The sequence below is a fragment of the Orbicella franksi genome, chromosome 6, assembly GCF_964199315.1.
Source record: "Orbicella franksi chromosome 6, jaOrbFran1.1, whole genome shotgun sequence".
NCBI lineage: Eukaryota > Metazoa > Cnidaria > Anthozoa > Scleractinia > Merulinidae > Orbicella > Orbicella franksi.
This window is the reverse complement of record NC_138150.1, coordinates 23,253,370-23,274,978: the sequence shown is the minus strand read 5'-3', so window position 1 is coordinate 23,274,978 and position 21,609 is coordinate 23,253,370. Positions and strand designations below refer to the sequence as shown.

General features: G+C 37.8%; 2 protein-coding genes and 1 pseudogene across 3 annotated transcripts in view; 1 reads left to right on the top strand and 2 right to left on the bottom strand.

The window, feature by feature from the left end:
- LOC145491344 (uncharacterized) overlaps positions 1–21,609 on the top strand; it is a 515,242-nt gene that overhangs the window by 233,018 nt on the left and 260,615 nt on the right. The window contains exons 18-19 of the mRNA XM_081470516.1: positions 19,066–19,602; positions 20,151–20,198. Coding sequence (XP_081326642.1) covers positions 19,066–19,602; positions 20,151–20,198 — 585 coding nt within the window. The remainder of the gene's footprint in view (positions 1–19,065; positions 19,603–20,150; positions 20,199–21,609) is intronic.
- LOC145491379 (uncharacterized) overlaps positions 1–21,609 on the bottom strand; it is a 130,827-nt gene that overhangs the window by 17,054 nt on the left and 92,164 nt on the right. The gene's annotated exons all lie outside the window — the stretch shown is intronic.
- LOC145491411 (short-chain dehydrogenase/reductase family 42E member 1-like) lies at positions 2,129–15,553 on the bottom strand (annotated as a pseudogene). Its single transcript, XR_014049827.1, has 11 exons — positions 15,356–15,553; positions 11,955–12,056; positions 11,250–11,307; positions 10,395–10,510; positions 9,493–9,568; positions 8,503–8,585; positions 7,998–8,136; positions 7,318–7,365; positions 6,989–7,052; positions 5,816–5,892; positions 2,129–5,238 (listed from the first exon to the last, which is right to left on the bottom strand). The product of XR_014049827.1 is annotated as a short-chain dehydrogenase/reductase family 42E member 1-like (transcript).

Sequence of the window (21,609 nt, the reverse complement as noted above, 5' to 3'; positions counted from 1 at the left end):
TGCAAGCAGCTATTTTGCAGTAATTTGCGTATTATTCAGACTGTATGTGTTCCATAGTCTCAAGATTCCGTATAAGACCATGCTATTTGATAAAGTGACGGCTTCCTTAGTTTTACTAACCCGCTAGTTTTGAAATGCGCTCCAAATGGATGACATTAAAAACCAGTGTAAACACGTGATCGATGGAGCCTGTCAGTCAAACCTTGAGGGCTTACATTATGATCACGTGTTTTGACTCTAAAGAGACTAACATTAGTTGGAATATAAGAATGTTGTGAGAATCTTGTATTGAAATATTGTTATTTTTGTGTCATTCTTTATTTTGAATGGTAGTTCATAAACTCACTGAATGTTTTCCTGACTGAACCACGTTTTAAGATTGCTCTCTGCGGTGGGGGGTGAAAAGATATTTTTAACAGACTATACATTTTGGTGGAAATTGTGTTTGCGCTATTTTTGTTTTTGTCGTTGAAAGTTTGCAAAGAAAAAGTTTCTTTTTATTGCTCAATTTGATGTGGTTGGGATAGACTTGATTAATCCAAAATGGAGGGTGAAAGGGGTTTTAAGTTGAAATTGTTTTGAAAATTGATTAATAATGGTAATAGGACTGAGTGGAGTCCAATTCGGTCTGTAATCATACGAGTGATTAACAAAATCGGACGACCCGCGAAGCTGGAGTCCTTTAAATATCTTTAATAAGTATACTCCTGAAACAATGGAACTATACTAGGAGTTGAAAATAACATAATAAAAGCACGTAATATATACAGTAAAAATTATAAGTTAGTAAAAGATAAAATAAATCAGATTAAGTATAATCTCGTCGAGATAAGTTAAGACGTCTGAATATACATTATACAAAAGATTTAATGGCTGCAACAGCAATAGTCTTAAAATTATTTATATTAACATCTTCATAAATAGGTAAATTGTCCATGCTACTATTGTCCTTGGATAAAAGGAAAACTTATAGACATCATTTGATACACGGATTTGTTGGAAAGGACGACTGTTCGGTAATCTGGAGCGTATTTCGGTTAACTACGAGTATGATTACAGACTGAATTGGACGACACGATGTCCTGTTACCAATTAATCAAAACTATGACAAAATTCGAGAAACGAACAAACCATCGATTGAACGCTGAACGATTTTAAAACGTCGTTATGAATGCTGAAAAACCCAGCAGTTTACTGAACAAAGTGCACCACAACAGCGCGCGCAAAATGACGCGTACTGTCCAATTACAAGCATGACGCGTACACTGTCCAATTAATGCTCAAACCGGCCGGCTTATAGCCAATCACGTTCGAGAATTTTGTTATAGTTTTGATTAAAGGAAAAAACACCGTTGTTATTAAGGAGGTCTTTTAACACGTGTTGTGTTGCATTCAAACCAATACTTGCAGAAGAGTGGGGAGAGTGGTAATCTCGAAAGGCGTATTTTGAACTTTGCCACTGTCTCAACACTTCGCGATAGAAAACTGGGAGGTTGATAATTTGCAGGGAATTGATATCGTGGCTGCAGTATGTCAGAAAATAACAGTCCTCCTAGAATCTGCAGAGTAACCTCTGTAGCTACCATTGCGCACGTTGTGCGGACCTGTGTATGACGTAACGTGTTTGCTTCACGTGCTATGAAGCATGTGGGTTGTCTTTGATTTGCGATCCGCCATGTTGTTGTTTTTGAAGAACATTGGACATTTGTACTTGGAACGAAACAGTCGGTAAGGGTTGCATTCGTATAATTTCGCTCTTTTGGTTCCCGTACTTAGTTACTTCCTTTTGATGTTTGTAGAAAACCTGGACTAGATGAACCTAAATCGCTAAAATTGGGCTGATCGAAATGCTTGTCGCAGTACTGTAGCTCGTGGATGTTTGGATTTACAAGTGGATTTATTAAAGTTAAACTAAAGGTTCTGAGTTTTCGACGTTTATTTACATGCAACATAATACGTAGCACCTGGGCTTCGTAACAACCTCAGGTATGATATTCCAGGATGCTTCAGTTCTGGTTGCAAACGCTGAATCCAAGCAAAGTCTTTGATCAGTCCTTTGATCATAGTATAATGGTTCCATCAATTCCAAGCCCGCTAATTCCCCCCCTCCTCCCCCCCCCTCCCCGCGGCGTTTGACAGATTTTAGGTCCCCACCATGGTCATTTGCTCGCAAAGGGCTGCCCAGGGGCGGGACATTTGACAATTTAGTCAAATACAAAGAATTATAAATCGGTACTCTTTAAAAACGAAAGCCAGGTTATGACAAACCTAAAATCTTACATAGATAAAGGCAAATAGTTGGCAAAAGGGTAAAGGGCCATTTAGGCAGTATTTAGTACAAACTTTGTTGCGATTTCATTTAGTTTGTCATCATTGAAATTGTTCAAAATGTACTACTTTCTTGTAATTAGTTATTTGGCAATCGCTCATGCGTATATTTTTACGGATTTCTTTTGTACAGGGTGAAGTTACTTCGTTTCCAGAAAGGGTATTATGATCGTTCCTAATCAGCTTAGTAATGATTTGCATTTTTTATTCTTTTGATTATTTGCAAAATTGGCTTGTCAGTGAAGTCGCGTGATTAGCTCACATCACTAAGCAACAGGAGACTTGCAGAGTTATTCACCACGCAAGCAGAGGCCAAGATAGCTGAATATCGGCCAAATTCTATTTTGCCACTTTTCTAGGCCCACTGAGAAGCAACTGAATGGGTGTCCATAATAATGCAAAGATAAGAATATTCAGTCATCCAGCAGCTGAACAAGCTTGGTGAATAAAGGATTCACTATATGGTGGGACGAGTACCATTCTTCTTGCAGGACTCAGTGGACAATCTACACTGACCAGACAACACCATTTTGCCCACTCACGTAGCTGTAATGATATTCATTTTGCTCACCCATAGAGCCAGCCATCTAGTAAATATGGGTTATTGACCAAGTGTGAGGTCAAGATGGTTGGATATTGGCCAAGTTCTGTTTTTGCGTGTTTATGGACCTCGACTCCGTCTCGGTCCATAAACACGCAAAAAAAAGAACGAGGCCAATATCCAGCCATCTTGGACGAACAAGCTTGCTCAATAAAGGATTTATTATATGGCTTTCGGGGAAACTTTTCTCGCGGGACACAGCGGGTAGTCCCGAGCGGGCAAGATAGCTCCATCTTGCCCGCTCGGGTAGCCAATCACAGCGCAGGATTTGATTCATCTTGCCCGCTCACGGAGCTAGCCATATAATAAGAGCAGTTAGACGTCACATTGCCAGATTTCATATCGTGAGGGACTGGGTACGAGTCTGTAAATTATGGGATTAGCAACTATTGATCCGCATAGTCATAAAGTGCAGACCAAGCTTTACAAAATCCCTACGTTTGGTGTAAATAGACCCAATAGTAAGCAAGATACAGCCACTTGAAAATGCTGAAATTTACAAAGAAATGTAAGGCCATCCGGACGCTGTCCGAACAGCGTCCCGATGGCCATACATTTCTTTGTTAATTTTGACGTTTTTAAATGGCTGTATCTCAGTAAAACTAGCCTGATAAACACCAAACTTGGGGATTTTGTGAATCTCGGTGTGTTCTTTCTGACTATGTAGATCAATAGTTTCTTATCCCATAATTTACAGACTTGTACCTAGTCCTTCACGGTATGAAATTAGGCAGTAGCAAGGTAAATGGGGGAATAGCATCTCTTCGGTTGCCCCCCGGAATGAAAAAAATTCCCTGCCTTTGCACTGACAATAAAAAAAATTTCAGGTCGTGCAGAGGGGGTGGGGGGTCTCAAGGCCAAAATTCCTAGAGGGAAGTATGAAGCTGAACTGGAATAATTTTCCAGATTTGGGAAAAGGAGCGGGGGGGGGGGGGGGAGTCACACCAAAAACCCTTCCATAGGGGTATGGATATTTTCGGTAACAATAAACAGATTAGAAGACAACAAAATCGCTTTTCATAACTTTCAGTGACCACAATAAAATGGTTTTTGTTGATAATGTTATCAATGTTTTTTCCAAAAATCTGTTGCCACTTTAATTGTAACCACCTCTAAAATTTAAGTCCACTGCTTGCATGTGGCCAATCTCGCCAGTTTGGTTGATTCTAAGACACTGGCCATGGCAAAATAATGTCTGCATCAATTCCAAGCTCATCCCCTTCACCTCCCACTAGGAAAATGCCCCCTGGTTAGTTAGCTAATTACCAAAAAATTCTCCATGGTGGGGCCTGGGAAACAGTGCAGGTTCCAATCCTATGGGACAAGATCAAGATTTATCATGGAAACATTAATGGGATCGTAAAGAGTACATGTTTTTCTTTTTGCAAGCAGTGAACTTCTGGAAAGTCAATTGTAGTATATTAGGACAGCGGTTGTACATTTGTACATGAAAAGTATACATCCAGGGTAATACGAGCACCGGAAGATGGTGTTGAAACCTGTACTGCGTGTGCTGTTGTCTTTTGCCTTCGTGGCTGCCTTTTGTGGCAATAAATAATGCAACAACTGGCATTCAATTCCATCAGTCATGGGCGTTATGTCCACATTCCTACCAGTGATAAAGACTCTTTGGTTTTGTAGACATAGTCAGCAGGCAAACTTGCACAACCTGATCTCAATTAAATAATCTAATTGAATAATGACAGCAGCCAAGTGCTAATGAATTGGCTGTTTTGTCCCACAAAGCTATCAAATTTAAGCTTCTTTCTCTGCCATCTTCGGTTTGCATGTGGAAGCAACATTGCTAATTTGTGCACATGTGGGGAACTCAAATAAGGATTATCAACTCAGTTTTCATGCCTTGTCAACGAGAAAGTATCAAAATTCAAGTCAAGCACCAGCCAGCTGATTGACAAATAAAAGGCTTGTTACTGAAACTGATTGCATGTCCTCGGTAAATTCATCAACAAAATGTTGATCTTGTAAAAATAGTTATTGGAAGAACAAGAGATCATCAGACCCAATCAAGTACACAATTTATAATACCACAAATAATGATACTAGAAACTAGTGGTAACTTGTCAGGTATCTACTCTAGGAAGCCAGGCCAGAAGCAAACAAGCAAATATAATTCCTATGACAATATTGACTAAATAATATAGAAGACGAGAACGCTGCTTCTGTCTTCCCTGGCCATTCTTTTTGAAATGTTCTGTTACTCCATCAAGTGTATATTTCTGTGGATTGTAACCAATATCATCACAGGTTTTCTTCATACTAAAGTAATGTGTTACTCCTGATTTGTAAACCTAATCAAAAGTAGAAAGAAAGTTTAAATAGTGATGAGAAAAAAACATTGTCAGAATATTTTGTTGAACAAAGCTAGACAAGAGTAAGTCTCCGAAATAATCTACGATTCAAAATTATCCTAAATGACTGTTGATTATGTAAGCTTATATCAGAAAGTGTAAGTTGGGTTCTCTTTTGTGGATGCTGTGAAAAGAAGGTGAAAATATCCACTTGGGTCAAAATAGCCCACAGTACTGGAGCTGATGCTTATTTCCTTAAGGATGAGGAGATTAAGAGTAATGCTACCTCCCCCTGAATAAGATGCTAGTCTATCACAGGACTGAGTAACTCCACCCACCCATCTCCCCCTGGCATTTTGCCAAGTTGTCCAAACAATTTACTGGTACCCTTAACAGACAGATGCTAGACTAGTCCACTAATCATTAGGCCACTGTGCCACCCATCAACAAAAGAATTTCTTGAAAGGGACAGGGGTTTTCCCTACATTCTGATTTTCACACCAAAAAAATTTTTAGTCATTACGTACTTGTCAAAAGAATACAAATATTAAGATATTTTATGCAGCAATTTATTTACCTCTGCTCTTGTAAGGAATGGTTGAAAGTTATAAATATATTTTCCTACCACTGAGTGAACCAACTCTGTTAGGAATGCTAGAAAAAGAAAAAGAAATCAATGATTACAACTTCTAGCGTAACAGTTACTTTATTAACAGACCACCCAACACTCATTGACCAGTTAGCAAGAGTTTTGACTAAAACATTAAAACCTGTTTCTGGAAGTCATTATTCACGAAGATTATTTTTGTCTCTTGCTTGTTTGATGTGCCATCCAAGTCAAGTAAATTATCCTGCTCCTATGACCATAAATTGAACTGTTAGGATTGATCTGATTACAAACAAACTCATTTATTAAGTGTTTGGTTCAAAAGTCTTAGAAGGTCTCAACTGCACTGTAAAAACAATACCAAAAAGTGATCTTCAAAAATATTCTTCTGCAAACTTAGCAGCCTTTGGGGCTTGTTACTTACCGGGGGGGGGGGGTGGTCATTACTTTCAAAGGGTCATAACTTTCAGGGAGAAAAAATGTTATATAAGGTTGGTATGACCGGACTCTTCTTCCAGTTTAAATCTATATTGCTGCCACATGGGTGAGCTGTTCATGTTTAGACCATGTTGTCAGTGGTCAACAGGAAAGCTAGCTAGACACCATTAACTGTTTCAAGAGAAAATTAGATTTTATGTTGGCTGTTTGTACTTCACTACGCACAGCCATGTTGGTCATCTGTAACAATATCTCAGTGCGCTTTTAATACACTCCTGCTAAAAATAATAACAATTTGGATCAAAGTTTCCTATATTACGTTCATGTTACTTGTTAACACGGCACAACATTCACTGAACTGGCACAAATTGACATTTCACAACACTTTGTGGAATAAGCGACCCTTCCCTTGTTGGAGAGCACTTTATATCAAGTTAACGCATGTAACTATCACCTGACTATTGATTGGAAATTAAAATAAACATTCTATTGAACCTGGGTCTCACTATTTTCCGAGAAGTGGGGTGATTAGGGGCAGGCTTGTTACTTTTGGAAGGCTCGCTATTTTTGGCAAGTCGCTACTTTTGGAAGTTTACAGTACTCTTAACATACCGAAAAGTTATTTGCTATGAACTAATTTAACAGACCATTGGACAGATATTGACAAGTCAACCAGTGTAGTGGTCTGAATGGAATCGAACTTACCAACCAAATAGACCAGAGTAATTGGTACCTTTAACTTGGGCATGGTGTATCCCAGACCTTCAGTCTACCAAGACAAAACAAAGCAAGGTGCTATCAGTGAACATGTTATAGGTTACCAAGAGTCAGGGTTAACTAAGTCTTGTAATACTTTTTTTGCTAATTAACATGCACTCTTTGGCTTTCAGTACTGTATGTATCCTGTCTTTAGTCTTTAACTAATCAAGCTTACTTGGGAGCCACCATGCCTCCTCCTTAAGAAAGAAAACTTTCATTAAATATCATCTTGACATACACACAGTCAAACATTAAACACACTAGCTGTAACTTACTAAAGGTCTGAAGAACTCGAAACTTGTCAGATATAAAATATGCTTCTCCTGCCCAGAAGATCATTTGAATAAAAAAAAACAAATTAATAACAATTATGATAATAATTTTAATGACACAAAGTTTGTCTTCACATAATCATTATAAATCATATTGATAAAAGTCAACTTAGGAAGGATGGATAATAGCACGCCTCTTAACTGACTGCATTAATTACTTCAAAAACTGGCGCTTCAGACATGATGGTGTTTACGATCCATTGGATTGAAAATTTACAAGAACAGCTTACACAAGCAGAGTGCAGCCTTTGTGTGACATACAAATATGCCATGCAAGAAAAACTTGCTCAGTGAAAAATAGCATCTAAATACATAACAGTGTCACAGTTGTATTAAGGGACTGTAAATCTCCATGCTTTATAATCTGATACAAACAGGATTGAGTCCCTGTTAAAGGATTACATCTGCCTCTCTTTTGATAGCAATTTTGGAACTAGGTCCTTGCATCACCAACAGAATTTTATCTCAAGCCCTGTTGTTTATTGTTATTTCATTTGCCTCTCTGTTGCTGTTTTGATGCTGTGTCATTATGTCAGAATATTACCCACAGGTCCCTATATTACATGTATTTGCTTGATATTGTACAGACTCACACAAATTTAATGCGTTTCTTTAGATTATACTCACAGCTGTTGAATTAGCTTCCATGAGAGCTTTTCCTCCCAAAATATGAGCTTCAACCAAACTATTAACATGTACAAAGTCAACAACAGCACCATCCTGACCAAATGTGAAGACAAAAAGTCCTCTCTCAATGTATGACTGGAAATGTAAGAAAAGCAACAGCATATTACCGGGATGTTATTAAACAAAAACGTTCTGCAATGGGCAGATTTTGACTCTTTTTTTTTTTATCGAAGGATTTAAAGTTATCAATTATATGAAATACAATGGAAACCCTCTCAAAACACATGCTTATTGAGTTATTTTTTTGGTTAAAAGAAAAAACCCTCTTAGTTAGCATGTCAGGACTATATATTGAATGGGCTTTGGGTGGATGGTTGGGTGGACAGGCAATGTATGTTTGTGGATTAACACAGCTGAGCCATTATTTAACAATACTATTTAAAACATGACACTCTTCTCCCTCTATACAGTCAATTTATATGCCATTTGATTTTCACTTACCACAATTCTAGGTGAATGTCTCAATTCACCTTCTCCATAAATTCCAGCTGGTCGCAGAGCACAGGTCTTGAGGGTTTTTCCATCTGTACTATTTTCAGGAATGCAAAAAAATGTGTCAGAATACTCAACATCCTTGGGCAAGTGACACTTGAACAATCTGCAATTTTTTCTTGTCGGATTTGTAACAGTAATTGGACCAAGTGGAGTACAATTCAGGGAGTAATCGCGTGAGTAATGTCAACATTGAATGAGCGCGAAGTGCAAGGCCGATTTGAAATTACAAACACGATTACTCCCTGAATTGTACAACACGAGGTCCAATTACTAATTAATCATATCTATAACAAATTTCAGAATTAAAAATGTCTTTTAAGAACTCCTTTTGAGTGAGACATATGTAGCGTATTTCATAAGTTTTGAAAACTGTAGGAACCATTGCAAAGAAAGCCATTAAAGCGTGGGTAATTGATGTGTGAATCACGTGGGTATCCAATTACAGGTGTCCAATTACAAAACGTTCAAATTGGAAACCTGTAATTGGAGAGCCATGTGATTGCACGCTGATTTTGTGGCAAATAGGTGTGTCGAGAACCAATCACGATCGAGAATTTTGTTATAGATGTGATTGAGAATTAACACACTACATCTATCAAAAACTTACAAAGTCTGCTGAATTAATGGTTGCATCTTTTTCTGACATCAATTGCCTCAGGAGATTTCTCAGGAAACAGTTGTGCACTTTAAAAGGTTTAAATGGTCATGTCTGGTTTGTGATTTGTGGATTATGATCCATTTTGCAAATTGGATGTGTGTTCTCTGCTTGTAAAACCAGTCCTGTCAGTAAGATTTGAATAAGAGAGGCCCAAAACTACTTTCTTTCAGGGCCAAAGTATGACAACGGCTAACATTATATAGCTGGCAACTCATAACATAATACCTACTGGGCCTCTGGCAGGTGCCAGGTCTTATTGAAAGTACTCTAAAACTCACCTTGCAGATTTGAACCATTAGCAATTAAAACAAATTGTTCAGCTATAGACTTTGTTCTGGAATAATGATCAGGATGCTAATGAAAAATGAGATAGAATAATGGTAAAAAAGTGCATGGAATGCCAGATGATCACAGATGAACATAATTTCCACTGTTTTTCACTGCATCAGAGGCATATGTATCTGTCATTAATGAAAGCTTTTTCAGAGCTTAGAGTGTCTTAAAATGCTGGTGCTTAACTCCAGTTTGGATTTCTGTGGCATCAAGTGAACAAGAGTATTTCTACTTCCCCTGGATGGGATGCTAGTCCAATGAAGGGATTGCTGACCCAGCATTTCACTTACTGGTGGTTTCCAATTCCTTACACCTGGGTGGTAAGAAGCACTGTGAGAACAAGGACACTGCCCAGATAAAATACAATGACCCTGGCATGCCTTTAATCCCAGACCACATGATTTGGAGTCTAACACAAAATTAAATAATTATTACAGTTGCAGGCCATAGCACCACCTACTTGGTTAATCTCAAACTTAAAATAAGAACTAGAGGGAAATTTGCTTTGTGAATAGTTTATTGGGAAGAATGATTATGAAGCCCAGCAATAAGATGCCATTGGGCTTATTTTATGATCGTTCACAATCCTTTTTTACACTTACACACACTTCATGAATTACAATGTAGCCGAAATGTATTTATAGGTTAGTTCCTCAGACAGAAGAGAACAGCAGTAAGTGTTTTTTGTGCACACCATCGAAATGAAAAATGCAGGAAAAAAAAGCAAAGAACTTTGTTGGCTCAGTAACCATTTCTTAAAGCTATTAACTATGCTTTGAGTGAGGAGACATATTAAACCTGTAAATTAATTGCTTTCATACAACTGCAGCAAGAGGATTACTGGTACCTTGTATAGAGGTAAGTAAGGTAAAGATTCATCGCCATTTCTAATCACCTGTCCACCAAAAACCACATTATAAGTGCTCGTATAAACTAGATGAGCCACATTATACTGGCAGCAGGCTACAAATAAAATTAACCACGTAAATTATTATAAAATTAATAGGTATTAAAAATTAAATCAAAAAAGGTCAAGCATCACCACAGACATTCTGAAACTTAAAATTTGACTGATTATGCGACGAATTAAAAAGAATGTATTTGCTCATAAGGTTTAATTTAGAAAATTGTCATAATAATGTATTGAGAAAAAAGTCATTTTGATGATGATATTTTAAAAGAATTTTACATTTTATGCGCCTCTTTATCTGTTAACTAAAACTTAAAAATTAAAAAATAACGTTATGTCAAAATGAAATTATAAGTACTTTAAATTGTAGTACATGTATCACTAGTCTCTGGTGGTATAGTATACAAGTTATATTAATATTTTACATGTAGGTATCTATATTAAAATTTAATATATATATCTTATTAGACGTTTCGGTGTGTAGTATCACTGTATATTTTTACGAGTTGTGCCGTATTTTAATGAGCCTGTAGGGCGAGTCAAAATACAAATGATAAAAAATATACAGCGATACTACACACCAAAACATCTGATAAGGGATTTATTATGCAACTGCTGTAGTAAATAAATTTATCAATGAAAGAGGGAGAGTGTGACAGTTTTGCGCGCGTGCGCCGACCTGTACGGCAAACAGGTTTTCTACTGTACAAATAACTGTATGATATCGCTGTATATTTGTACTGTTATTTGGATGGTATTCACTGCAGTTGGATAATAGATGTAGTGACTGACCTTCAATAACATGCTTGGTTCCTAGAATATTGACCTTCTCTATCTGCTCCCTGTTTAACTAAAAATCCAAACACCATTATCACTGATTTTACTGTTTATGCTTTATGGCAAAAATAGAGGATTTTTTAGCAGTCTTGTTTTTAGTAACTGACTATATAAAATTCTTTGCAAACAGGCAAATATTTCAAATATCAATCCAGTAATTATAAAGAGCTGTTATGGCTTTTGACATGCTACGTACTGTACATCACAAGTGATCATCTCTATATTTCATAGTATTTACCAGGGATTGCCAGTGTACCCATACAGACCAGACACAGAGATAATTGTATCGATGTGTGAAATTGATATAAAACCTGATACTTTTCAGGTTAAAAACAATAAATACGGTCGAACCCCTATTAAGCAGCCACCTATTAAACAGCCACTCGTATTAGGCAGCCAGTAATCGAAGTCTAGATGAGGGCTTTTCTATTGTTTTTACTATCCATTTCCCTGGGGGTGACCTTCAATAGCCTGTTAGGGGTTTAACTGAAAATAAATTGGTCCCAGACATAGTATCTGCTAGTAGATTTGACTTTTGGCGACAAGTTTTAATATAATTTACTCCTAAGAATATATCCTACAAGGCCCTTTTCACAGGCATCTTTTACCTTGTCAGTTGTTTGGTTATGAAGTAAACATATTTATAGCATTTTTACTAACTTGCTCCCTTCCAGACATTCCATATGATGCACTGTGGAACACAGCATTAATACGTTGCCTGCTGAATATTTTATCCACATCCTCTTTCCTGGTTATGTCACCCTACACAAGACATACAAACTTTTGAATGCTTTGATCAAATAAGAGCCAGTGCTCGAGTCATTCCATTTTTATCCAAATCCCAGTTCCTTTTAAAAGTCTGATGTAAAGATGGTCAGTTGTTTGAGTGAGAGGGGGGGAAGGGAAGGGGATAAAAGCTCTCCTTTTGAAGATCCCTTTTGACAATAAATGATTTTCATTTTTCATCTCTCCCTTTCTCTTGAAGGTCTCTTCTAAGTGAATTCCACAAAGATCTTTGAAAGTTTCATTGTCCAGCTGAGCACTAAAACACGAACAATCCAAAACAATATATTTTCTGTTCTCAATACCCAATGGCTGTTGAGGAAATCAATTTTCTTGAGCATCACTTTCTCAGTAGTAAAGAAAATAAACAGATTGACTCAACTCATGCACACTCAGGGTTGTCAAAATAATCCGGCAACCGGCACATTTCACCAGCTACTCCGAATACTGTGCTGGCTACTCCAAATGTTAGTAGGTCAGTTCTGAGCGTGATATTGGAGAAAGATTTTAAGGAAAACGACCACTTTTTTAAGTTTAAAAGACATGTTTCGACAGAACTTCTGTCATCTTCAGTCGAATGAATGATTACAAAGCAAGTTGAATAATAAGTAGGCAAAAATGCTAATTAAGACAAATAGTAACAACAGAACGTGAGAAGGTGTAAATTAAAAGGATAATTTTAGATTTACATGGTGTAATTGCTGATTGAGGCAAGGTAGTTCTTTTTGAATATGGATAGCCTCCTTTATCTTGAGTTGAAAGCTGGTAGTGGCGTGATCTAAAATATGAAAGCAGTCTATTGAACACAATGAGCGACAACGTTCAGAATTCTGAAGATGTTTGAAGATGTGAGGGGCCCTATCAACGGCTAAGTGCTCACGTACGTGTGTGGAAAAATGTCGGGAGGTTTCGCCGACATAACAGGCATTACAGCCCGCACATGTAAACTTATAAACTACACGTGAACGAAGCCCGCCGGGGATAGGGTCTTTCACACCAAAAAGGTTACCTATCTTAAAGGAAGAAAAAACTAATTTGATGTCTAAATCATTACAATAGCGCTTGATTAAGTGTCGAATCTTCTTCTGAGTGATGACAGAAAAATGGCCTTGTACGGCAGCTTAAAGTAAAACGTGGGCAAGGTGGTAAGGGGGTAGCGCCAGGGACAATGATTGCTATGGGCCCCAGTGATGTAACGGTTAACCACTTTTTCAATTAAATGGGCAGGGAAAAGGTTCTTTTTGAGAATTTCAGTAAGCTTGGTTATATCCTCGTGTAACCCCAACCAAGTGTTGTTGATCTTGTAGGCCCTGTCAACAAGAGTCCTAATGAGACCTACTTTGTATGAGTATGAGGTGAAGCTAAAATAATTAGTTAATAACCCAGTAAAGGTTTTCTTACGGTAAACCCTAGTTAGGAAGGAATTAGTGTCACTATTATCAATAAGAACATCTAGAAAGGGTAATTTGCGATTAAGTTCTTTTTCCATAGTAAACCTTATGTTGGGGTGCCTAGAGTTAATGTAGTCAAAAAATATAACAGCATCGTGCTCTGAGTGAAATAAACAAAAAGTGTCGTCAACATACCTACGATAAAATAAAATTTTAGAGCATTGAAAATTTTCCAACCATAGTTTTTCATGATGTCCCATAAAAAGATTGGCTAATACGGGAGCAAGGGGAGACCCCATGGCCACACCGTCAATTTGGTCATAGAAAGAACTGTTAAATAAGAAATGGGTCTGGGCGGTGGCTACAGTGAAAAGGCTTCTAAGTTCAGGTTTACTTAACTTAAGGTCAGGATTGGAGAAATAAATGAAAATAAATTTTTTTAGGTAATAATTTGTTTGAACCCAAATTGGACTGGAGGGAATAAAAAAAAAGTGTGTGACATGATTCGAAACTTATTTAATAAGATGTGCATGTCAGCACCCTCATGGTGGAAAGGAAATCAGGGCGACTGGAAGTGGCAGAGCGAAACGGAATACAAGAAATAGAACTTTAGTTGATTTTAATATCAGAAGATATTTACCAAACTGCCAAGCAAGGTAAGTGTTGATAAAAACTCTCCCTTTACACGTTTCGTATTGTTTAAGAAATGGAAAGACCTCACTCAGTGCCTTCAAAACCCTGACCATGAGACGGCAATACAAAAGTCGTTTTGATTCCTGTGTTTTAAGACTTATGAATTATATTAAAATAGCTTTTACCTCCCTAACCTTTTAGAAAAAGACAAGTTGTTTTCGAGATGATATACTGTGCCAGAGAATGTAGTTTTCTTCATGTGCACTAGAGTTATTCAAAATTTGTAATTGCATCGCATGTAAAGAAAATAAAGGTAATTACATGCACATTGACCGTACGCTGTCCAGTTATACATGACTTCAGTTATCAGTATCTCATAAAGGTACATTCGCGAACTGTAACACTGGCGGATCCAGACCTTGAGCCAAGGGAGGGGGGGGGGGGGTTGTTTTGATTGCCCCGCCGGCCTTTCTTCCTTCTGAGATTTCTTCTTTTTTTACCCAAAATAAGGGGGGGCCGGACCCCAGGCCCCTCCCCTAGATCTGCCTCTGTATAAGATCAAATTAAGAGTGGGAAAACCATCTTCAAATTTGCATAGTATTTGCTGAAAATAGCCACACATGGCATCTTGGAGAATCATTTAAAAAAAATTTTCCTTCCAGAGGGGGCCACCCCCCTTCCATACTTTCTCCAAAAGATGCATAGTGCGCATTGTGACCAGCCACTCTGCAGCAAGGTTTTCAGGCACACCTTAGCCCCCTACTTTTTGGATTGAACCTGCTACTCAAAAACCTACTGAAAACCCTGCACACTGTTGTGGTAGTGCACAATCTAGCATTTCTCCTTAAAAAAACTAAGGCTCTGATTTATCTTTGACATCTTCCAGGCATTTTTGAAATCTTTCTCATGGGCTCTGTTGGATTTGAGCACTTAAAAGCTTAGAAGTATGAGACCACAGTTGACATACTGCTGAGAAGAAAATTCATCTAACCATTTTATACCACATCCACTACACCACCCCCCCCGCCTTCCCCCTCAAGACACACACATATGCCTTTATTCATAGATTTTGATTGTTCAAAGAAATCCATCAGAAAGCTGTCGAGACAGGGTCAAGAAGGAATAACAGAGTGCTAACAATTATTCTTAAATATAAATTAAACTATTCTACCACTAAATTTGTAACTGTTCATATAAATCAATTCTTAGGTATAAACCCCAGAATAGGAAACAAGCTCCTCCCGTTGATCGAACCTGAACACATTCCAATTGCTTGTACGCTGTTTTATCCAAAGGCCAAGAAATATCAAACGCAAATACTTCTGCTCCTTTCTTCTTCAGTGCATTTCCCAGCTTGTGCCCAAAATAACCCCCTCCTCCCGTCACGAGTATTTTTTTCCCTTGAAACGACTCTCCCGACATGTTGTTGGAGCCTGCATTCAGCCAGCGGAAAACAAGGTATAGTGGTGGTGTCGTCGGTGGTGTAAACTTCATCTTGTATCCTAAAAGTTTCATATTACGAGAAGGAACACCCATAGCTATAATACCCGGAAGTTCTCAGTTTCAACTTCGTAGCAATTTTCAGCGCACATCATGGACTGTGAACAAACATCAAAAACTTCTAACCCTAGCAGTGACGTCGAAGAACAGAAAGTCTGCAATGTTATGTTTCTGTGCAACGAGTGGAAGTCGTCAAAAGGTGGTTTGTCAACCTTCAACAGAGAGTTTGCTGTCAATTTGGCGAAAACATCGAGTGATAGCATCAAGGTTCACTGTTACGTCTCGCAAAGCGATGAGTTGGATAGAGAAGACGCCAAACAACACGGAGTTAATTTGATCACGGCTCAGAGTGTTCCTGGATCTTCTGATCGATTGGACTGGTTAAAAATTCCACCTCCGGAACTTCCATGTCCTGACATCGTGATAGGTCATGGAAGAAAGTTTGGAACCCCTGCGTTCTTCATCGTCCGAGCGACAAAGTGCAAATGGGTACATTTCGTCCACGTTTTTTGCGAAGATCTTGGAAAATTCAAACTAACGGAAAGCGGTGCAGTAGACACAATTGAAGAAAATGAGAAGAAACATAAAGATGAAATTGCCCTATGCAAAGTAGCAGATGCAGTGGTCGCTGTGGGTTCACTGCTACAGCAGAAGTACAGCAGAAGTCTGCCAAATGTTAAAGTAGAGATGATTACTCCTGGGATTTTGGAAAAGTTCTGCAGTGAATCAACACCGCTGACTATAGTGGTAAAGAAATTCAATGTTTTTATGTTTGGCCGAGCAAGCTTTGAGGATCTAACTCTGAAAGGTTATGACATTGTCGCAGATGCCATTGGTTCCCTTGGAGGGAAGTTTAAGCTGACATTTGTTGGCTCATCTACAGGGGAACACCGAAATATAGAACAATGGTTTCTTGACAACTCATGTGTAAAGCGCAACCAATTAACAATCCGTAGTTATTGCAACGAGCAAGATGAGCTTAAAATGATGTTCCGTGAAGCAGACCTAGTAACATTACCATCCCGCACTGAGGGTTTTGGATTGGTTGCCTTGGAAGCCATTTCTGCCGGTGTCCCTGTTCTTGTATCTGATGAGTCTGGAATAGCTGATGCTTTAGAGGAGGTAGAGGGTGGAGATTCTGTTATTGTTGAAACAGATAATGCTGGGGAATGGGCTCAAAGGATCCAACAGCTGTCCAGCCAAACCCCAGAGGAGAGAGAGAACAATGCCAAGCTGCTCAGAGAGAACTACAGGAAGACCTACTCATGGAGCACAGAATGCGAGAAGTTCAAAAGAGTGATTCAGAATTTAGTGGAAGGGTTACATATTATTTGCAATCAAGATGGTATGTATAATTTATACCCAGCCCATTTTATGAAGCGCGATTAGGCATAGAAATTTTCATAGAGCTCTACGACTCTATGGTAGTATTTTTAATGTTTAAGCTCCGTTTTTCTTGGATATTCGTACACCCTAGTGTAGTGGCGTATAGTAGGGGTGGCGAATGGTCCTTCAAAAACTCTGGGTCTCGTAAAATTTTAGTCAAATTTCATGGGTCTCGCAGTCTCGTTTTTTAGCAGTTATGTGTGTCTCGCAGTCTTGATTTTTCTACGAAGCTGTCTTGGAGTCTCGATTTTTTGCAAGGCTAAGGGTCTTGAAGTCCCAATTCATTCCTTTATCTGTTTTTATAAATGACGTCTTCAGGCTTCACTTGATATTGAATTTCAATGAAGCAACTTACAAATTTCTGAGAAAAAGTTTAATCCTAACTTCTCCTAAATTGTCTTAATCCCAAAAAAGGTACAAAACCTACTGCAATGTCTGTTTTGGCACTAGAAAAATAGGCAATTTTCTCTACAATATAATAATGTAGTGTGTTATAATCGAATTTCCAGTTCCAGTCAGTTCCAAGAAGCTGGCTATAAGGCTGTACAAGCTCATTCTAACCCTCAACTAAATCTGGGGCTTGAATTTTTAGAGTCTAAACGCTTTGAAGTTTCGGTCTCGCAATCTAAAAAGTCAAAATGTCTCAGGCTCGCTGAAAAAAACACTTGTCTCACTGTCTCGCAAAGACTCGTATTTACCATTCACCACCCCTAGTGATGCGATGGAATTTCTAGGCCAACGTTTAGAAGCCTGCATTAACAACCTCACTCGATGAACACCAGGTACCAGATACAATTACCAACTACCAAGACAGCGACCTACTTGTTGTAACTGTAGTGCGGGTCGTCACTTTGAACAAAGTTGCCCTCGGCGAGAGTACCATCTGACATCGCAGAACTGGTATTGGCCATTGTCACAATAAAGTACATGTGTGGTCTTGATCAACACCATTTCTCTAACCTACAGAAATTGTAATAACACGCGTGTCACCCAAATTTGCTGCAAGTCAGCTTGGAGTTTCATGTGCCGTTTGAAAACCTCTTTATCTGCTGGCTTTTGACCTTTTGTCTGTAAAGAATATGTATCATGTTTATGTTGTGTGAAGGCTGTGTAAGTTTAATATAAGCCTATGCACTTTACTTTCTTCCAACTTACACATGTGTAGCTATATAAAGTTTCCGATACTCGTCCTCCCATCTTTTCTTAGTTTTTTTTTCTTTTTTCTTCAAAACAAGATGGCTACAGGACGAAAGTGGCTTTCATCTCTAGCTGCTTTGAAAACCCCAGCTCGAGGACATCATATTTCTTGACGGTATTCAACTCAAAGCACAACATATGCCGTTTAAATCTTTCATAGATGACTATTGATACAGTTCTTCCATATCGGTATAACTTTTATTATTATTATTATTATTAGTAGTAGTATTATTATTATTAGTATTAGTATTATTATTAGTATCATTATTATTAGTAGTAGTATTATTATTAGTATTATTATTATTATTATTATTATATCGGTATTACTATTTTCTCACACCTCACAAGGTCAATGGAGAAGGATTTTTCTCACAAATATCAACTTTGAAAACTGTTCCTTGGATAAGAAATCAAATTGCAGCACTTGCGCAGAAGGGTGTCAAATGCCCTTTAATAAATAAGGTACAGACACCTGCACTGTGTAGATATACCTTGTAGTAGTATAATTATTTGGCATTTATTTATATATTAGCTGATTTTGTCTGTTGACTTGCACTTACAAAACAAGGACTTTGATACAAAGGCAAAACATAACCAATAAAAGTTCAGGCCTTTCCCAAGAGCTAGTTTATCTTTAGTCAGCAAAAGAACACAGACTCTGACCAGGTCTGTGTTTTTTGGGATGTGCAGTTAGAGACTGCTTATCATTGATTCTCAGCCAGTCAGCTTTGAGTGGAAGTGACTGGACAGCACAGACCTTCAGATTAGGCTTGGCCAGATTCTTGTGCCTAAAATTTAAACGAAAAGTTGTCTCTGCATGATTAGGATGAGATTGTTTTAAACTAACTATATGGATTTTGAATACTGTTTTAAATCAACAGCTTCAGTCAATTTAAGGATTGATGTGTATGCCACGAAACCTGCAGAACACAACACACAGGATAGAACTCCTGTTTCAACAACAGAATCAGTAGTATCTAATGATGGTGAGCATAAGGAGACATCTGCAGTACCTTTGCCATCAGAATATACATGTATGCAAGCAGAAAATGAAGCTCTCCAAGCATCTACGGAAAAAGTATTGGGTTTGATTGCTCACAGGTACCTGAAGGCTACACCACCGAGCAACGAGGATGACTTAAATAGCTTTTTGGCATACATGAAAGAAATGCGACTCATTATTACTGGTGTTAGTATTGGAAGTTTGCTGATAACAGTGAAGTGTGATTCACTTCAGATCCTGGAGAGCTTGTGGGTGGATTATTTGTCTGGTCGTCTTGGTGAAGTGGTTCAAAGATGTTTTGTTACAGAAGAGATCTTGACAGAATTGAGCCTTGAAGAGTTGCAGCTTAAAACAACAATCTCAGAAGAGGAGTATAAAGCATGCAAAATGTTCCTTGGGAAAGATTCAGCCAAAGGTTAGTTTTAAAACAAGCCAAGAATTTCATGGTAATGATCATTTCTGGTACCATAATGTTATTGAGAAATAGCAGAACTGGAAAACTCTTTCTAATGGAGATCTTCATATCCTTACTGTTTGAAATTTATTTAGTATACATGTATATGAGTTTAAATTCTGCTCTGGTTCTTGACAATCATATTGTTCAGTAGTAAGTCAAGTAATTCCTTTGATCAGACCTCTGATTACCAGACAGTCTATGTGTAACTAAGGGCGCTTTCCATTCAATAAAAAATTCTGAAAATCTTGGAAACGGGATAAATGGTACGGAAAGTTTTTTTCATCATGAAGATCATTTTTGGTTTTGTCATGAGTGTAATAAGAAGTAAAGCTACTTAAGAGCAGCCTTATTACTCTGTATTCGGGAAGTAGGAAATTTTATTCTTTCTCTACTTGTGGCTTTTTCGAGTTACCCACGTTTAGAATCAGTTTGAGAAGCTGGTAGGTTTTATAAGTTAGCGACTTCTCCTGGTTAAAATGTCAATCTTTTTTTTTACCAACATACAGAAGCAGATGAAACAGATGATGATGATGATTCAACATTTAATGATGAAGGTACATAACATGAAAAAATTGTTTTTTTTTTCTAGCAAGGGGGAAAATAGGCATGCAATGTGTGCTTGTACCTATTGTAAGATGCCTTTATAAATAAATATATGTCTGCATCAAAATCGAGACACATGCTAAAATTTACTTTAAAGACCAGTCTCCTTTCGAATATTTGCAGACTAATTGAGTGTGTAGATAGACGGGAAAGACAAACCCTGATATGATTCTATTATAAGCAAGTGTCTAAACCTCAATAATCTAGAAATTCCAATTGCAGCTTATTGAAAATATATATTATGTGACGCCAGTCACGTAATACATGTAGCCTGTTTAATCTATGTGACTTTGAACTTATATTTTGGGCTTTTTCTATAGTTTTATGTACCTTGCGTGAAATGTCAAAACAATGTTGTAATAATGACATGGATCAACTCTATTTTTGTATATTTCCCACAAAGCAGGGCCCACAAATGGAACAAAAACAGACCAGAGTGCTTAACAATAGAGTTCTTTGAATATACCGCATGATGCAAATTTGAGAAGAGACTGTTGCGAACTTTTTCATTTTGCCTTTGTGAACCTTAGTTGTCCAGAAATTTTTTTCTGTATTATTATAGTAGAAATGACACACTTTTGCACAGTACTTGCTTTGGTTCCATATTGGACATACCAAGATGTGTTTTAAGCCCGTAAAACTGTGCATTTTCTGCAGTTTTCATAGGGGCTTGAAAAGGGAATTTTTCGACATTCGACGAAATCCTTCAAAATGCTTGAAAAATTTAGAACTTCCTATTGTTAGATAGAAGAACGGTAAAGCTCTAATGCTAAGTTTACCCCATGTTCTAGTTTTGTAAACTGTTTCAATGCAAATACCGAGAACTTTGTCAATTTTCCAGATATTTTTTGCATATTTAATGAGGCAAAAAGCTGTAGTTTCGTTTTTTCCAAATTTCTCAAAGACTTTAAATTCCTGGAAAATCGGAAAAACATTTTCAAAAGTAGTTCCCTAAAAGCGTTCTTTAGGCTAAGTTTCAGGATTTTCGATTTTTTCGAACCAGGCCAGCCATTCTCGTTATTTCCTATCAGTGACTCTTAAGGAACGAGTTCAGGCTTAATAAAAACTTCTACAACAGACCAAATCCTGTTGCTGGAGAATGGACAAAATTCCAAAACTTCTACAACAATAGAGTCAAGCGCAGATGAAGATGTCGCGATTTCCTTTTTTGGCTTCAGGAGGCATGGTTTCAAGCAATGCCTGGAGAATGAAGAAGCCTAAGCTTGTCAGCAACATAACACCAATGCCGCTGACGAAATCTTCTAAGCAAAAGAAATCACAGCAGTTTAAATACAAACCTGTATAAAGCTCTTGTTATTTCTCGCTTCTTGGATGATTTTACTGCGACAGGTTTCCGTGCCA